General features: G+C 42.8%; 1 protein-coding gene across 46 annotated transcripts in view; it reads left to right on the top strand.

Moving 5' to 3' along the window:
• LOC118209946 (CLIP-associating protein 2-like) overlaps nucleotides 1-19,139 on the top strand; it is a 132,973-nt gene that overhangs the window by 73,564 nt on the left and 40,270 nt on the right. For all 46 annotated transcript variants that reach the window (XM_035385834.1, XM_035385744.1, XM_035386059.1 and 43 more), the window contains 9 exons: nucleotides 6,225-6,301; nucleotides 7,668-7,760; nucleotides 9,074-9,219; nucleotides 9,904-10,039; nucleotides 10,368-10,438; nucleotides 11,145-11,204; nucleotides 12,049-12,126; nucleotides 16,329-16,496; nucleotides 18,536-18,576. In XM_035385834.1, coding sequence (XP_035241725.1) covers nucleotides 6,225-6,301; nucleotides 7,668-7,760; nucleotides 9,074-9,219; nucleotides 9,904-10,039; nucleotides 10,368-10,438; nucleotides 11,145-11,204; nucleotides 12,049-12,126; nucleotides 16,329-16,496; nucleotides 18,536-18,576 — 870 coding nt within the window. The remainder of the gene's footprint in view (nucleotides 1-6,224; nucleotides 6,302-7,667; nucleotides 7,761-9,073; nucleotides 9,220-9,903; nucleotides 10,040-10,367; nucleotides 10,439-11,144; nucleotides 11,205-12,048; nucleotides 12,127-16,328; nucleotides 16,497-18,535; nucleotides 18,577-19,139) is intronic.

Genomic DNA, 19,139 nt, shown 5'->3' with positions numbered 1-19,139 from the left:
GAATGTAAGTTGAATTTCCGATTATTCCTTTTAGCCCCCAGGTTCCAATTATTCCTTTCTATCCCATTCTAAACCGCAAAAACAAACAGCAGAGGGTTTGTTGTAAGTTAATTTTTGTGCATGCTTAATAAAATAGTCATATTGCACACAGAAATAGTTGGGTGCAATTAGGTCGAATCAAATTGTTTTTTCCGTGCCTGACACTTTCCTCCCCCAGGCAAGCTGTCACTATGCTGCAGGGTTAGAGGCAGAGGTGCAGCTGCGCTCAGCACTCGTTCTTTAATGGCTGTAGTGTTTTCCATTCAGAGAGGCATTTAACTTCCTAATCCGAACCGGCTGCTGGTATAAACACAGTCATTTAGACCCACAACCAACCTTAGGCAATAAAATTAACGTGTAATAATAATAATTTTTTTTTTTTGGGGAACACATTTGAATAATTACAGTGTTGTTTTTTTTATGCAACTGTGACGATTGGGTCCCTGGTTTGCAGTCCCTTACGCAGTCCCCTTACACCTCTGTTATCACAGTTGACACCCAATTCACCCCCAAATATTCTTGTTTAGATTTTCCAACTGGTGGACTCCCTTGTTCTCTAGCTAATGGTAGCTGGCTAGCACATATGAGCCCTGACAAGTGGATTAGAATCTTAATCTCTAACCTTAAATTGTTACTTTGTAAAATATCAGACCCTCAGCAAAGTCTTGCACCATCATGGCCAGCCTGCTAACGTTGGCAAACGTACTTGAATTTAGTTAGCTAATAACGCCTGGTATCAAACCTGAACACTGGCCAGCCACTTGGACAGCGTTAGATTAGCCACCAAGGCAACCCTATCTCTCCATCACTAACCCAAGTGAAAACGCACCACTCAATGTAGCCAATCGATACACGTTTCCTTTTTCTCCTTCAGTTTGTTGCATGCTTTTTAGATACAGCAGAAAGAAAAAACGACCACACCCAGAAACATCCTGGACACTTTTTAGAATAACAAAGACAGGCAGACAAGCAAGTACTGTCCAGAAATGCACACAGAAGCATATTACCAGTGCATCATAGTAATAATATTTTCAAAGTGAAAATCCTGAATAGTGTTCCTTTAACAAGAAGGTGCCCAGCAGTGTGGGGTTACTCTTTGCTCCTCACATGGTGGGGTAATTGTCCATTCAGATGCCTTTTTACATTGCCTTTCACCTCAGAGTAGCCCAAAAGCCCGCTCTACCAATCCGGAATGATCCATGTCAGATCCTGAATGTATAGACTTCTGCCTCTGAGTGCATCATACCCCTGGGTGGCCTGGCAGCCAAGCAGTTTCTGTCATGTCTGGCTTTTTCAATGGCATCCTTTTTAAATGCCAGGTTTAGCTCTGCAAACTCAAAATCCTGTATGAATTCCACAGAGCATGTGGGGAGCTCCCATAGTGTGCTGGGGAGCAATGCCTGGATGCAATGAAATTTTTGTAAGTGTGGTGGAATCCCCCCCCCATATTAAACAATTGGAGGAGATTTCGGATAATAGTCATTTAGATCATTTTAAAACTGTAACATAAATATTAATCATTGCACACATATTCAACCTGCTTGTATTAAACTTTAAATTGACTCTTTGCTTTTCTTCAACACCGGTTGTCTTCACATTGTTATTTCATATGTACAGGTCGATTGCACAAAAAACATATATATATATATATATATATATATATATATATATATACATATATATAAACCACAATATAGTGGGGCTAGGCCACCATGTGTGAACAGTGTGGCCTCTACACACCCTGGCACAGTCTACCACTGTCTGGAAAGGGACATAGAAAACCGCACTTCCTCAAGAAAATCGATCAACCACAATAAGTCGATGGAAGTGGAAAATGCTGTCTCAGGCATCATTCCAGAATTCCCCATAAAATCTCAGATCTGGTGACAGAGAAAATTAGTGTGTGGATAATATGAGTGCCATTCACCCCAAAACATGGGGCACTACTCTGTGGATGTAGGCATTCTCGTCTTAAAAGGACCCACCCTTCTGAAAGAAATGTGATGATTGACATCATTGGCTTCTGTGAGTGTGCCAAAGCCATGTGAGGAAAATGTGAACTATCGCAATCCTTCACTGTTGGAACTACTTCCATTTTGTTGTTTTGTTGCCATTTCTGTTCACTACCTATATCTTGCATAATTAATTAGATGTTTGCTTTTATTTATAGCTGTTGGCTGTATCACAAGGCTGACTTTCAAAGATGCATCTCACAACTATGTCATACATCTCCCCTGCCCATTTTCTTCAGACATATAAGCCACAGCTGTGTACTTCACTTACTTTTATTACGGTGCTGCAGAAATGGGCATTGCATTTGCTTTAAAAATACGTACAATTAACATGTACACACTCTGAAATTAACATGAAATTTAGTTTTGGTGTGGTGCTTCAGTTTGCAAAATGTGTTTTGCTTCCTTGTGGTCAACTAGGATTTATATATCCTGGCAAATGAGCAGAGATTAGCTTTTCGCTGCACATTTTCCAGTTCAGTGCTGAACAGGGTTGAGGTGATTAAACGTGTTTCTTTTGATCTGATGAAGCAGCCGTCCATAAATGAATAGAATTGGAAAGAAAAGGAAGTCCAAAAAATAAAAATGTCCAAAGTTCTCTTAGAAGGTGAAGATCACATCCCTCAGGATCTGGTGAGCTCAGTCCAGCAAGAGGCCAGACATTAGCAACTATAGGCAACCATCACAACCTGCCATTCTTCCAAACTGACTTTTTAACAAAATAAGATGCACCAGGGCACATTTGCACAAGCAACAGTTCCCCTGGTGGAACAATGCCTCTATACAGCTGCTGGTGACTCTACTCTACTAATGACGTCGCCACAGGTGTCTTCAGTATCTCAGCCATAGGCCCTTTTTGGACTCACAGCGAGTGCATTCCCCGACATGTTGTGGAGCCTCTATCCCGCATTGCTAAATGAAATGTGCTTATGTAAGTGGGGATAGAGTTCTCTGGGCTGCTCCTATCTGCTTTAACAGGACTGTTGTTTTCCCAGTTCCCATTCTCCCCCTCTGAAAGTACAACTTTATGGTTGGACATCAGATGTGATCACGAGCGCACTCAAAAGTGTCAAAAGTCTCATCTCCTTTCCTAACCAACTGATACAGCATTGCTGTATTACAATTTGAAATGCACTTTTGTAAGTCTTTGGCTAAAAGCGTAAACTGGAACAGAAATGCAGCTCCATTTGGAACATATTTGGTGCCTCCCTGGCCTCCCGGTACGAGGTGGGGTGCCCAGACACCCCCCAAGAGGAACGGTGTTGTCGAGATACCAAGTTGTTATTCTTTGGAATGGTTAACAAGGCAATCCACTCTTAATAAGAGGCCCAGGCAAGGTTATGATAGTATACATAGCATTACATGCCCAGGAGTGGATTTAGGTATTGCCATTCAGATAAAATAAATTTATATTATGCAATATGTTCACTGTCCCTATACTTCTCCTTTCAATCAGTTCCAATTCATGTATCGTGTAATGTACCAGAAGCCATCGATGTGTGATATTTCAGTCTGTGTGGAGGCTATAGTATTACTGAGTAAGAATGGAGGTGACTTTGTGAAGGGTGAGCGGTGGTTGCAGATCCGGAGTATCTGGGTTCTTTGGTTTCTTTCCTCCCTCCCGCCGTTCTGCTGTGGCCCCAGGGGAGACGGGAGGACGGATGGGCTGGTTTACCTTGGAGGAACCGCAACAGGAAGCGCTCTGTACTCCGTCTCCATCTGCATCTATTAATGCTCCACAGGAAATGCACATTGCGCTAATGCAGGACCTGTCAATACCAGAGCACACAGCTGTATTTATCAGACAGAAGCTTTAGCAGAACAAAGCTTGTGCATATATACTGCACATGCATGTATGAATGCGCTACATACAAGCTTATAGTGCTATTGTGATACCAGGAAAAAAAGAGATATCACATGTGGTTCAAACTTCCTCCCTGTTACTTTTATGAGTATACTTTATAATAATGCAGCAATAACTAATTGGCTCATACCATGAGAAGCATAGCAAGGAGTGAACTATTAAAAAACAATATGTACTATTAGGGTTTTACAAAAATTAAAGTTGGAAGGAAAGAATGTACAGGTATTTTGGTAGATTCAAGTGCCTGACTGAGCGGCAGGGAGGGTTTGGGGGATGTTGTGGGTCCCAGCTGAATAGGTTAGGGGCTGGGGGAATGTTGTGTGTGTGGGTGGAGGGTTTGTCTGTTTGGTCAAAGTGGATTCACCTTGCATCTTGTGGTGCATAATGGTCTAAGTGCAGTGTGCTTAAGTACAGTGGATAGCCTCTATCGTGCGACCTTGCATCCCTGGGTGCTGTGTGCTGGGTGTGACATGGCAGCCTCCAGTCAGCACGGTCAGTACTGCTGTGTACTGGGTATGACATGGCAGCCTCCAGTCAGCATGGTCAGTACTGCTGTGTGCTGGGTATGACATGGCAGCCTCAAGTCAGCACGGTCAGTACTGCTGTGTACTGGGTATGACATGACAGCCTTCAGTCAACACGGTCAGTACTGCTGTGTGCTGGGTATGACATGGCAGCCTCCAGTCAGCACGGTCAGTGCTGCTGTGTACTGGGTATGACATGGCAGCCTCCAGTCAGCATGGTCAGTACTGCTGTGTGCTGGGTATGACATGGCAGCCTCAAGTCAGCACGGTCAGTACTGCTGTGTACTGGGTATGACATGGCAGCCTCCAGTCAGCATGGTCAGTACTGCTGTGTGCTGGGTATGACATGGCAGCCTCAAGTCAGCACGGTCAGTACTGCTGTGTGCTGGGTATGACATGGCAGCCTCCAGTCAGCATGGTCAGTACTGCTGTGTGCTGGGTATGACATGGCAGCCTCCAGTCAGCACGGTCAGTGCTGCTGTGTACTGGGTATGACATGACAGCCTTCAGTCAACACGGTCAGTACTGCTGTGTACTGGGTATGACATGACAGCCTTCAGTCAACACGGTCAGTACTGCTGTGTACTGGGTATGACATGACAGCCTTCAATCAACACGGTCAGTACTGCTGTGTGCTGGGTATGACATGGCAGCCTCCAGTCAGCACGGTCAGTACTGCTGTGTGCTGGGTATGACATGGCAGCCTCCAGTCAGCACGGTCAGTACTGCTGTGTGCTGGGTATGACATGGCAGCCTCAAGTCAGCACGGTCAGTACTGCTGTGTGCTGGGTATGACATGGCAGCCTCCAGTCAGCACGGTCAGTACTGCTGTGTGCTGGGTATGACATGGCAGCCTCCAGTCAGCACGGTCAGTGCTGCTGTGTACTGGGTATGACATGGCAGCCTCCAGTCAGCACGGTCAGTGCTGCTGTGTACTGGGTATGACATTACAGCCTTCAGTCAACACGGTCAGTACTGCTGTGTACTGGGTATGACATGACAGCCTTCAGTCAACACGGTCAGTACTGCTGTGTGCTGGGTATGACATGACAGCCTTCTGTTTTCACAGTCAGTGCTGCTGTACACTGTTGTTTCAGTGATTGTCACATACAGGAGCCTTCCTGTAACACTGCGCTCATCTCTTTTCACTTACAAAGAATATGACCAAGTATGTCCTGGCTGAGTTCTGCATTCATGTGTGCATGGAATAGTCTGCACTGGTGAGAAACACAGCAGGACTGCACGGGAACAGAGCATGCACGTCTGCCATGATTATTCATGCTGCTGCAGCGACTCGATGAATTTCTAATTACACATATAAGAAAAATCCTGTTAAGTTCATTACGCGGGAGCCTGAAAGAATGGTAAATTGACTGCTTTTATATAGCTCTTTTTCCTGCAACTACGGCTACACAAAGTGCTTTACAATTAATGGCTCTCATTCACCCATTCAAACACACACACACACAGCAGTGACGAAAGACAGCCATGCAAGGCAACAACCAGCTCATCAGGAGCAGTTAGGGGTTAGGTGTCTTGCTCAAGGAAGCTTCGACACTATTTGCCCAGAGGGCCGGGGATTGAATCTGCCAGACGGCCGCTCTACCTCCTGAGCTAATGCTGCCTTTCAGTGCCTAATGCTCAATTGAGTAGGCAAGGAGAAATAACCGTTCCATTATACAGCCTTCATTCCCTGTAATATTTTGGGGGGTACAGTTGCCATGGGATATTTTTTGGGGACTGCATTTGTTTCTCTTTTGACCCTTTTCTTTGCTGATCACCCAGGTCAGTCCAAAGAAGGAGCTGGGGCGATCGATGAAGAAGATTTCATCAAAGCTTTTACGGACGTCCCCACTGTACAGGTACAGTATGCTCCTTCACAGCAGTCAGAGTTACAGTTAGATACAGGGGTGCTCCATCATGTCAGCTAGAGTTACCGTAAGATACATGGACCCTCCATCACATCAGTTAGAGGTACAGTGAGATTTCGGGACACTCCTTCAGATCAGCTGGGCCCAGGAGTTCAAAACTTTTTATCTAAATCAGACCCGATCAGATTTTGAAATCCCATATTTTCTGATCCAGAATCAGACAACTCGGTATTTTGTCAGATTTTGTCCCGGTATTTCAAAGCAATTCAGGATAGGATCATCCTGATCCAGATTCAGACTTTTCAAGATTACCAGATCCTGATTATCAGTGCTTTAAAGCACTGGAACATTACTGAGAAAGATTACAATTTTCTAACCTTCAAATTATATATAATATTCGGAGGGCTTTAAAGGTGCAATATGTAACTTTTTGAGTGTCAGTTTTTATGGCCATACAAATGTAAACAACCTTTTCTTTTTTTCTCTTTTTTTTTACATATAAAAAGTATTTTAGCTCTGACAGCTCTTGATACAAAGCCATAAAAGGTTTGTTTCTAAACATTAAAGCAAAACAGGCTTGTATTTTGATAAACTTATTATTTGGTTAAATGCGCTGTTCTGAGAGGTAGGCTAGAGGCCACTGCAAATTTGACAGAAAAGAGTAAATAAAAATTTTGCAGCCATTAAACCTAAAAACAATGTATTTAATTTACAAACTCTACCATCTTTTTTATATTGAAATGTATTTTGAAATGAATTGTATACTATATTTTGTTTTGTAATCCACTCTAAATCCACCCTTCTACTGGGATCAAGGTAATCCTGATTTTTTTGATCAAAATGATCCCAATCCAATGTTAAAGTTTTGAACTACGCATTTTGAAGATTTGATCCAGATTAAAGCTAGGATTCGATTACCTGATCTGATCGGATTCCAAAGTGATTCCAATCCTGTTTTTTGGTTTTGAACTACCCATTTGCAGGATTTGATCCAATCCGATAGTCAAAATCTGATCAGATCAGCAGTCCCTCCCTGTGTAGTGTAGTAAATAGTATCCATTAAACAGGGAATATTCAACGAGTGAACCTTTGAGCCATTTGGGACACAGCCATAGTAACTGCGTCTGAGAATCAGGTTTGAGCAGTCATTTAGCCCATTGGTCAGGTTTACTCAGTCTGTATGAATCAGTCCAGAGCAATCACACTGATCCTCGGGAAGTTTTACTCAGTCTGTATGAATTAGGCCAGAGAAATCACACTGATCCTCAGGAAGGTTTACTCAGTCTGTATGAATTAGGCCAGAGAAATCTCTTAGCTTCTCAGGCAGGTTTATTCAGTCTGCATGGGCTCTCCGCAGATCTATTCTTCTCGTGACCTGGAGGACAACCTGAACAAGATCCGTGAGGTCCTGTCTGATGACAAACATGACTGGGATCAGAGGGCCATTGCGGTGAGTAGCTCAGACCTGTGACTAATGACAGTGTGTACCTTGGTCCCCTGACCAGTGACAGAGAGTACCTCAGTCATATTGTTTGTTAGACCAATAAGGTTTAGGCGCTGCTGGCTTTAGAAATCCCTTTTTATAAAGGAGAATGGATACATTGCCCTCCTTTTATATTTTTTCAATGAATTCCGACAGGGAGAAAGCAGGTGGTTGCAGATGTAGATGCGATCACTGTAGAGGAAGTGGCATGACTGGGGAGCTGTTTCTGGGAAAACTTGAATCTTGCATCTCCAGGGACAGAGCTGGCCATACTTGCTGCTAAAAAATTTTTTTGCCATGGCAGTGGTATTTTCCCACATCTTAATCTCTGTTAACAGAGGATTGTGGTGAAGGATAGTGAAGCTGAGTTTGTAAAGCAACAGTGAAGGATAGTGAAGCTGAGTTTGTACAGCAACGGTGAAGGATAGTGAAGCTGAGTTTATACAGCGGCGGTGGAGGATAGTGAAGCTGAGTTTGTAAAGCAACGGTGAAGGATAGTGAAGCTGAGTTTGTAAAGCAACGGTGAAGGATAGTGAAGCTGAGTTTATTCAGTGGCGGTGGAGGATAGTGGAGCTGAGTTTCTATAGCAACGGTGAAGGATATTGAAGCTGAGTTTGTAAAGCAACGGTGAAGGATAGTGAAGCTGAGTTTATACAGCGGCGGTGGAGGATAGTGGAGCTGAGTTTCTATAGCAACGGTGAAGGATAGTGAAGCTGAGTTCATACAGCAGCAGTGAAGGATAGTGAAGCTGAGTTCATACAGCAGCAGTAAAGGATAGTGAAGCTGAGTTGAGTACAGTAGCAGTGAAGGATTGTGAAGCTGAGTTTATACAGCAGCAGTGGAGGATAGTGTAGCTGAGTTTCTATAGCAACGGTGAAGGACAGTGAAGCTGAGTTTGTAAAGCCACAGTGAAGGATAGTGAAGCTGAGTTTGTAAAGCAACGGTGAAGGATAGTGAAGCTGAGTTCATACAGCAGCAGTGAAGGATAGTGAAGCTGAGTTGAGTACAGTAGCAGTGAAGGATAGTGAAGCTGAGTTCACACAGCAGCAGTGAAGGATAGTGTAGCTGAGTTTCTATAGCAACGGTGAAGGATAGTGAAGCTGAGTTTGTAAACCCCCAGTGAAGCATAGTGAAACTGAGTTTGTAAAGCAACGGTGAAGGATAGCGAAGCTGAGTTTATACAGTAGCAGTGAAGGATAGCGAAGCTGAGTTGAGTACAGTAGCAATGAAGGATAGTCATGCTTCCCTAATTCATTCTTGTATGTAATCCTCCCTGGCAGCTGAAGAAAGTGCGGTCGCTGCTGGTTGCCGGGGCAGCAGACTATGACTGCTTCTATCAGCACCTGCGTCTGCTGGACGGGGCCTTCAAGCTGTCGGCCAAGGACCTGCGCTCCCAGGTTGTGCGGGAGGCCTGCATCACTGTAGCGTGAGTATTACAGGGTCAGGGGTCACACAGCAATAGTGTATAATGCACAGCACAGCTACAAAATGGATGCTACATTTAGGAGCAATTACTCCTCTTAGTGTAGCACAGCTAAAATGTAGCATGTTCCATACAGAAGCATAGCATGCACTGGAGCTGCATTGTCGTACACAGTGTAGCTGAAATGTAGAGCACAGCTAAACTGAGCATATAGTTGCATTTTCAAATAAGGGTATCGATTTGCACTTTGTCCTGCATCTCTCAGTGCACATTGCACCCTGAAGAGCATACACTACGAAAATATGTGAACACCTGACATCCAACATCTCATCCAAAATTATGGGCATTAATATGGAGTTGGTCCACCCTTTGGTGCTATAACAACCTGCACTCTTCTGGGAAGGCTTTATATTAGATGTTGGAGCATTGCTGCAGGGATTTGCTTCCGTTCAGCCGGAGGTACATGTGTGATTGTATGCTGTAGCATTAGGATTTGCCTTCAGAGGAACTAAGGGGCCTAGCCCAAACCATGAAAAACAGCCCCAGACCAAGGGGTGTTCAGATACTTTTGGTCATATAGTACAAGGTGTCATCATGCGTTGTTCATGCTGCATGTTGGTCTCAGATGAGCAAAGCTGATCTGGGACCGTCTGTGTAAATTCCCTCTTTTTGTTTGTGTTCACGTAGCCATCTCTCCACTGTCCTGGGCAACAAGTTTGATCACGGTGCAGAAGGCATTTTGCCTATCCTCTTCAACCTGATTCCCAACTGTGCCAAGGTGATGGCCACGTCGGGGGTGTCGGCGATCCGGTTCATTATCCGGGTGAGTGGCCCCCTCCTGCATGCTTGTGGATCAATTTGAGTTAAAGCAATCTGACCGACTAATCGAACCTGCCTCACTCTTGTAAGGTTTTTCTGTAATCCTAACATTGCAACATTGTGATCCTTTGTGTGCTTTTAACCACTTGATGATCGTGCTCCTGTGATCTGAATGCTGTGAGGTAGAACATTAGCAATGCCATTTTCCTATTAGGCGCGCACTTTTCGTAGATCATGGTCCTGTGATCTGAATGCTGTGAGCTGGAACAGTAGCAATAGATCTGCACTCAAACCAGCAGCAGTAATAACAGGTTGTTTCGTCTCCTCCTCAGCACACCCACGTTCCCAGGCTGATTCCCCTGATCACCAGCAACTGCACCTCTAAATCTGTGTCAGTGAGGAGGTGAGTCATCCTTCTCGCGCCTCTGTTGATCTGGAGTACTCAAAAACATTGTTTGCAGCACGTTTCTGTGCCTGTGCAGTGCAGTGGATGTTCTTGTAGTTAGTCAAGTTATTTATTTCATAGTGAAGTTTGTTGTGTCCAGGTTTCAGATGCACACACATACACACACACATGCACACACACACACACGTGCACACTGCATACCTGTGGGTAAAGGGCAGTTTGGTCGGTCTAATGCCTGTGTGATTGGCACCATGCTGACATGTGCATTGTTCTTTTTGCTTTACTTGGTCCATTTGATACATGCACTTCTGAATTCAAAAATATTTTATGGTGATAACACATTTTGTTCACACAGAATTATTGTAAATCTGTAAATTAACCAATGTAAAAATATGGAAAATGGTTGTATTGAATGGCAACAGAACACAGGCTCACAGCAATGCAGCTTTGTTAAGAGTATCACTGCAGTATACCTGCCCTGCTGCCCTGAACATTTCATTGGTCTATTGGTCTGGTTGGTAAAGTCACCTACAGCTATTCAGTGAAGAAATCCAAATGTGTCAGTTGTGTCACTGTGGATATCATGAGTAAATGAATTAACAGTAATGGTGCAAATCATTTCATTGAAAAACAACTGGCTAGTCTCTTGGCCTTGCTAGGCCTTGCCTGCGGGTGACCTGTGCATCTCCATGTTCCCTGACAGGCGTTGTTACGATTTCCTGGACCTTCTGCTTCAGGAATGGCAGACACATTCCCTGGAGAGGTAAGCCAGCAAAACGGACTATGCTGCTGTTTGACGGATGTCCGCACTTTAGTGGATCTCAGTCCATTGCTACGTTGTACAGGCAGGAATCCTCCATTCCCTGTGTTAGGCTAGCACCAATTGTGTATTGCTCTGTGTGACATACTGAGATGGGATCCCAGTACAAAAATTGCAATGGCGGGGAATTGTATATGGGTTGAGAGGCAACGAACCACCTAAAAACTGTGCCACATGTTCCCCTTAATACATAACTTCCAAAGAAGAAGTAAATGCGTAAGTCTACTATATGCAGTTATGTGCCAGAGTCGGAGCAAGATAGAGACTAAGAATCTTGTGTTTTAAGGTAAAAATGGGTTTGAGGATATAGTTTTATATTTCACATCTGTAAAGAATTATAGATAGTCAGTTAATTCCTGCTTTCTTAGTGCACCTCCTAGATTATTTTAACTCATATGCATAATTCTGCAGTCCCCTCTATTATCATATTTCATGTTCACTAAATGCAGGTATGCCAGTTTAGTATTCATAAATAGCAAATTATTTATGTGTGATAATGGTTTTGCATGTGTTTTACCCCCCTGAAATGCTTATTAAAACTGACTTCCCTTTGGAATATATAATATAATATATTATATTAAACATAAAAGCAAAATCATGGTTATTGATACACAACTTGTTACACTTTACTAAAAATGTGTTAAATTTTGCGAAAATGGCAGAGGTGGTTATGCTTCTTCAAATTGAGTTTATAAAATTGAAGCCAAAAACAGCCACGTCCTCCCTTTTTGTTTCTGTTTCCTTCCTTTCTCCTTATCCCCCCTTCCCTCTTTTCTCTCCCTATCAGACACACAGCTGTTCTGGTGGACAGTATAAAGAAGGGCATCCGAGACGCAGATGCTGAAGCCAGAGTGGAAGCTCGAAAGTAAGTTACAGTTCTGTTAGTGGCTGCGTTTGCGCTTCTGGTGGCAGTTTATTTATTGTTTAGGCTTTGTAAATGAGGCTCACTGCAGTGTGTATCAAAGATATATGGAAGTAGGCTGAACAGTAGATTCAGGTTATGTATGCATTAGTGCACCTAGCTACTCTCCAGGTACCTTTAGGCTACCTGCAGTCTACAGTGAGAGATGCACCTCTACTCCATCACCTTCTCCGCTGTAGTCCACTGTGTGGTTTGTAGCATAGGGCGGGCACGGTGACATAGTGGTTAGCACTGTTGCCTCGTAAGAAGGAGGTTCTGGGTTCGAATCCGGGTCTGGGTTCTGACCGGATCCTCTCTGCGGGGAGTTTGCATGTTCTCCCCGTGTTCGCGTGGGTTTACTCCGGGTACTCCGGTTTCCTCCCACACTCAAAGACATGCATGTTAGGTGCACTCCTGCAGTTTCTCTTGACCAAGGCACTAGCCTCATAACTGGAGTTGGTCCCCGGGCATAGTACAGAGAGGCAGCTGCCCACTGCTCCTAAGTAACTAGGATGGGTCAAATGCAGAGGACAAATTACCCCATGGGGTTCAATAAAAGTATATCTTATCTTATAAAACAGTCACTGGCTCTTCTATATATCTGATAATGGTGAATATTATATTTATACGAAAAGGCATGCCTACTTTGTGTGAACTAAACAATAACAACAAACACTAATTTGAAAGAAAGACATTTTTCTACGGCTAATATAATGCTTATATGCGTTTTTCATTGTTTCATCCACCAAGGCTATGGCGTACCTTGTGTTCATGTCATTGCCCTGCGTTTTCCTCTTTGTGCATGCGATTAGACGTGTCCAAGGACACTACTGAGCATGTGTAGTGACCAAAACTATTACACTTCGTGATGCCCAGTTTGGTGGAGTTGTTCCCCATATGTTTCTATAGAGCTCAAGTGATTTGATTTGTTGACACCACCATGCTGGCAGGTAAGCTGTCAGGCAAAATGAGTGCAAATTAATGGCAACAGTATCACATTCAAACCTTGTGAGTTCACCACACACAATCAAAAAAGACATTGATCGGTATATTAAAAAGCTTGTCAGACTAAATATCACTGACCCCTACCATGCCCCTGCTTTTTACAATGATCAAAACCACAGAAATGGAAAAAGTTCCTGACCTGCAATATCCTTATTTTTTTAACTACCCGTTAAATTTTCTCTCCATGGGCTTGGGTGATTCTTCAAAGGTTTACAAAAGCCAGGAAAGCTACAAGTGAACAAAGCATGGATTTTTCATGAAGATTCAGCTGTGGAGTATTCCTTCTAAAAACTGTAGTCGTTACTGGAAGATTAGCTGAGGGTAGTGTCACTTGGCATTAGCCAAGGAAAGCGGCTGAGTAAGGGCTGTGTCTGACAATCGGCTCTAGCTTGATTTTAATGTTCATGCAATCACAAGCTCTGTATTCAGTTAAACATGGGTAAAACACATGTTGTTGGTGTAAAAATTTAACTGAAATGAATGGCTCTGAATTAGTGGCGCTCCCAGATTACTGGCGTTATGGCATCGTTTTGACCAAGGCATGCTGGGATTGAGTGGCATCAACTACCGGAGCTCTATTGGCATCGCTAACAGATACAAGAACTGGACACAGATTCCGCTTACCAGTTCCATCGATTCCTATGGGAGCTGCTCAATGGCACATGAAGCCAGTTCATGGAGGCTATCATGTTTGCATGCGCACAAATGCCTGTAATGTGTACCAAAACGTGAAGGATCACAGTACATTGGTAAACACAAAGCAATCGCTTGAACCACTGAGCACTGCAGGGGCGCGGCCCAAGAGAATTGAGGACCGAATCTTCCAAGTTGTCTGCCAATTGCATTTAGCAGCTAGCTAGCTACAGGATTTTATAGAAAAAAAAGGTTTCTAACCTTTCTGCTAGTTAAAATAATAAATTAGGGAGTCAATATTTGTATAGAAGCATTTGGCTACATTTGACTGAAATATTACCTTAGATAGCTACTTATGGAAAAAGCTACCTGATCAGCTAGCTAGCAAGACTTTGAATTACAGTTAAAAGCTGCGGTCTGCTAGCTAATTATGTTTGAAAACCTGGCTATTGCGCTTCTGAACTGACTAGCTACTAGCATATGTAGCATATATATATACATTTATAAACAATACTAATATTACACAGTACCACAAGTAATTAATTCATTATAGCTGGCTAGCCAAAACTGATTGACTGCTGACAAACTTCTGACTAACCAATTAAATTGTCTCAGTCTTTCCACCCACCAACCTCTCAGATTGTCTCAGTCTACCCACAGACCTTGAAACTGAGTGGAGCCACACCTTTCCTTTCCAGCTCACTACAACCGATTACTGCTTTCCTTTTATGGTTGAGAGGTAGATGACTGTACTTATGGATGTCCCACATCAGTGAGTGAAAGTTTGAGCTTTCCATCTTCCAGGATCTACTTTACCGAACTGAGTGAGGATGCTGTGATTGTTCGAGAACCCCTTGACTAAAGAATCCTTCAGGACTTTGTAGCCTATATCCTCTCAGACTCAATAGAAGCTACTCAGAGCTCCATTCCTCAGAGGCCTCTTCAGTTCATGTCATGAAGCAGAGCGGGCTGTGTAAGAGGAGCAGGCCTATTGAAATGACTGGCTGCTTGGTAGAGTGCCATTTATAGATTTAGAGATGAGAGCTTCCTGTCATCCATGAGCAGTCTGCTAAAGTCTCCTGCAAACCCACAATGAATCCTGATACTCTCCCTATTGCCTTACTGACCAGTGTACTCCGCCTAATATCTGTTTTTCCTGCCTTTTTTGTTTTCTCGGATGGCACTTCATACTCGGAGAAAATGAGATGTTACTCTTGGCCTAGCAAGGCCCTGCTAGCATAAGGCAGAAATTTATTAAGGTTCATGTAGGAGCTCATTTGGGTAAAGAACATTAGTATGACATTTACATGTGAGTGACCCTGTCGTATGCTTAGACAGCAGAATGTGCATATCACACCAGACCACCATCCTATAACGTTCAAACCAGAATTATCAGGCAAGAAGATTGTAACCTGTCTACAGAAATGGGACGTGGACTATGGTTCTGATGCTTGTGTTTAATAATGACTCACAGACCTTTAGATCATTTCAGGAAATGTGGGAAATATTTATCTTGATCCACAGCTAATTGGAATACCTTCAGTTTAAGAACATCTTATCAGTGCTTTTTAAAAAGGACTTATATTACCTATGAGGTTCACATTTATGTTGTATTAACGTGGGATTGCAGTTAAATTGTACAGCATTAAATTAGATAGGTGTTTTGTAATGGCTAGATCCATTCTATTGTATTAAACTAATACTCCAAACTAATCATTAAACTAACAAAACTATTTAGGCAAGGGTATAGTTGTATAATTGTATAAAAGGGTATAATTGTATAATTGGGTTAGAACCTAGACAGTAGTGTCATATAGAGGGGCTGCTGGATGGCACGTTTGGTTTATGGACGAGCCTCACAGCCTGGGATCGAATCCGGACCATGGCACTGCAGACTCTGCTCTGTGCTAGCTTTTCTGTAGTCTGCAGTATGAAAGGAGGCAGCTTGCGCTGCTTGTGTTTTGGAAGAGAACTGTTGATGTCAGCACTCCAGAGTCGGCAGTGGGGGTTCACGGCATGACCATGGTTGCAGGCGATTGGCCATTACAAATCGGCATGGGAGACGCTCAGCCCCTTTGGTGCCACATTTATGAAGAGAAAAGTGCCATATAGTTGGAGCCTGGACTAAGTCATTATGGTATTATTATATAGGCTAAATTGCAATAAACTAAATCATTATAAGTTTAGCACCTTGACAAATTGATAAAACACCCCTGATCTAGGTTAAATTATCACAGGGTGAGAAACTAGGCAGTTTTATCGAAGGGTTAGTGCTTAGTCTAAAATCATTATAGAGATAACATCTAGTCTTAATGGTAATAGGGTTCGCAATGTTATCACGGTATTGGCACGCAGACTAAATGATAATGGGGTTTGTATCTGATCCAAATTAACATAGTGTAAGCACCTAAAGCAGCGTGGGGTTTCCTGTTACCAGTCCAGTTCGAGCAGTCATTTCAATTGAGTGAAACGTGTTGTGTTAGGTGTGTGGTAACAGGTTTGGGCTGATTCTCTCTCTCTCTTCACAGGACGTACTGGGGTCTGCGGAACCACTTTCCTGGCGAGGCCGACGCCCTGTACAACTCGCTGGAGCCCTCGTACCAGCGCAACCTGCAGTCCTGTCTGCGCAGCTCAGGCAGTGTGGCCTCCCTGCCCCAATCTGACCGCTCCTCCTCCAGCTCCCAGGAGAGCCTGAAGTAAGAGCAGTAGCAGCACACGCTAACAGCACATACGCTGGCAGTACAGGGTATACTGAACCGTTCTGATCTGAACCCTTATTAGACCGCCATTGTAGTATAATAATTAGGGAACTGGCCTTGTGACTCAGAGATGGGAGGATACATTCTCAGCAGGGGTGCTGCTGTTGTACCCTTGAGACTATGTAACCTGATTTGTTCAGTAAAATCGCTGAATAAACTGATTGTTCGTAAAAATGAAATTTGTGTAAGTCACTGTATAGGAGTGTCTGCTAAATACCAAAAGCTAAAAGCAATGTACTTTTTGTCTAATTTTTTTTTAAAAAGTACATTTGTTGTCTCTACCTAAAGAACAAAGCAAGATAACATGGAATAGAAGGGCAAACATTTACAAATCTGTCTCTGTTCAGAGTCTTCAACTGTGGAAGGTGCCTTAATTAGGACAGCATAACCCTACAGTGAGTCAGTGAAGTGTGTCCTTATGAACGAAAGATGGAATTCCAACAATTTAATCCAAATATATTACTTTGTATTTAAATTCCACTTCAGGCTGCAGGAACCCTGTTTAATGTGTTTCTTAGTTGCTGACTGTTTGCTTTTGCTGGACATCTGATATATTGTGGTTTTGGAGAGGAGAGTTTGTTGCCTGTGTTTGGCAGGCGGGCATGCTTTATAGGGCATGCTTTAAGCTTCCCGCTGCATCAACCTCATTTCCCCTGATAAACTATGTGTGAATGTTCCATCATACTGGGCTCTTCGGGGCATTGTGGGAAGGCCACTGAACAGCCTGGCAAATCTCCGCCCTCCTCACTCAGCCCTGTATCCTTCACGCAATTCACTGGCCACTGCTGAGGCTGTATTAAAGTTAGATCAAGATTTGCTAAATTGAATTGCTAGAATGGCAACCTGCGATGGGTTCTTGAAATTTGGCCAGCCTTAATACACACAATGTATTTTCTGGAGATAACTCGCCCGTCCCAACACCTGTGGATGAGGTGGTGAGCACTGACATGGCTGCTGTAGTTCTTGCTGGAAGGAGATATCGTTGGCATCACTACTCATCGATTTGAATGGAGTATTGTCAACACAAACATGTCCCTAGGAGTGAAGACAAAACAATATTAAAACCAGACACATAGTTCTGGAGATATTGGATGAAATACAAAGATGACCTGGAACTGCTCAGTCGCATACATGCCTTTCCTGAATTACAGTAAAAAGACAAAATATCCTTCTGCTTCTGGCTGCTGCCTTTCATGTATGCAGTGGAATGGAACCTCAGTGTACTGCTTCTTGGTCTGAACTTAACTGCCTTTTGTCTTCATGTATTACTTGTGAATACTTGTCTAGACACACTTGAAATAAGCTAGATGTAGGAAAAGTGGTAGCATTATTTAAAGTATATTTTAAGGCTGTGTTCATTTGTCTAATTACTTTATGTACATACCCAGAAAATCAACAGTTTGCACAGGCATTTTTCCTCAACACTTTCTGCAGTGTTGGTCTGTCCTGCTAAAGGTGTTTTTTGGTTTTGACTGTGGAAAACTTTGAAAACTAAAATAGATTTCATGCTGTCAGTCTTTAGTGAAAATAGAGATCGCACAGTGTATGACAGTGTTCAATGTAAATAGATATTCTGATTGTGACAGCATATAGTGTAAATGGATATTGGACAGAGTCTGACTGTGTTCTATGTAAATAGATACACTGATTGTGACAGGGCAGTGTAAATGGATATCATATAGAATATAGCGGTGTTCATTGTAAGGGATATATGGATTGTAACCTTGTAAATTTTAAATAGATATTGTACAGGGTCTGAGTGTTCAGTGCAACTGTGTAAAATGCCAATTGGATATCCTACAGAGTCTGAGAGTGGTCAGTGTATATAGATATTCTAATTATTAGTGTTTGTGACGGCATAAAATATATAAATAGATATCAGTGGCCAGTGTTTCTGTGATGATTGTTACGGGTTAAGTCTGTGTTCTGACGGTTTTTCTGCACTGTCATGGATTGTGTTTTTCTCTGTGTCACAGCCGCCCTCTCTCATCTAAGTGGTCTGCTGCGCCAGGGAGAGGTAGGTTCGAAAGCATCCTGTGACAAAACTCGTTTCACCTTCCTGCATTTCTTCATATGAAGCAAAATATAATTAAATGTTTCATTCATTTGCATGTAGCCCATTTTCATACTTGTGTCCAATTCTAAGTAAGCAATGTGTTCACATCATTGGTGTCAATATCTACATTAAAAATTGTCTCATGAAAGTGATTTCTGCATGTGTTACCTGTACAGATGTGACACTGAAAAAGCTTAGTTAGTACTGCCAGTGCCAGTAGCTCCATAGGGTGACGCGCAACACATGGGGTACATGAACACATCTGCAATTGAAATAGTTAATTGGACATTCCAAATTTTGGGGGGAATGGACATGTTCAGTTTTTTTTAATAGATTTGTTTTCCTGACTATTTGGGAAGAAATATGGGTGGGGTATTTTTAGAAAAGCTTTTTTTAAAAATCTTGCGGCTGAATGCAGCATATGTTTAAAATTGCTTACATTGCAAATATATCTCAGTCACAATAAAACTTGTTATTAAGTTCAGTGAGTTCACTGACTCAATATTTAGTTTTTCTGCCATATT

Source organism: Anguilla anguilla, chromosome 1 (assembly GCF_013347855.1).
Source record: "Anguilla anguilla isolate fAngAng1 chromosome 1, fAngAng1.pri, whole genome shotgun sequence".
In the NCBI taxonomy this organism is placed as follows: Eukaryota; Metazoa; Chordata; class Actinopteri; order Anguilliformes; family Anguillidae; genus Anguilla; species Anguilla anguilla.
This window is presented reverse-complemented; position numbering and strand designations above follow the sequence as displayed.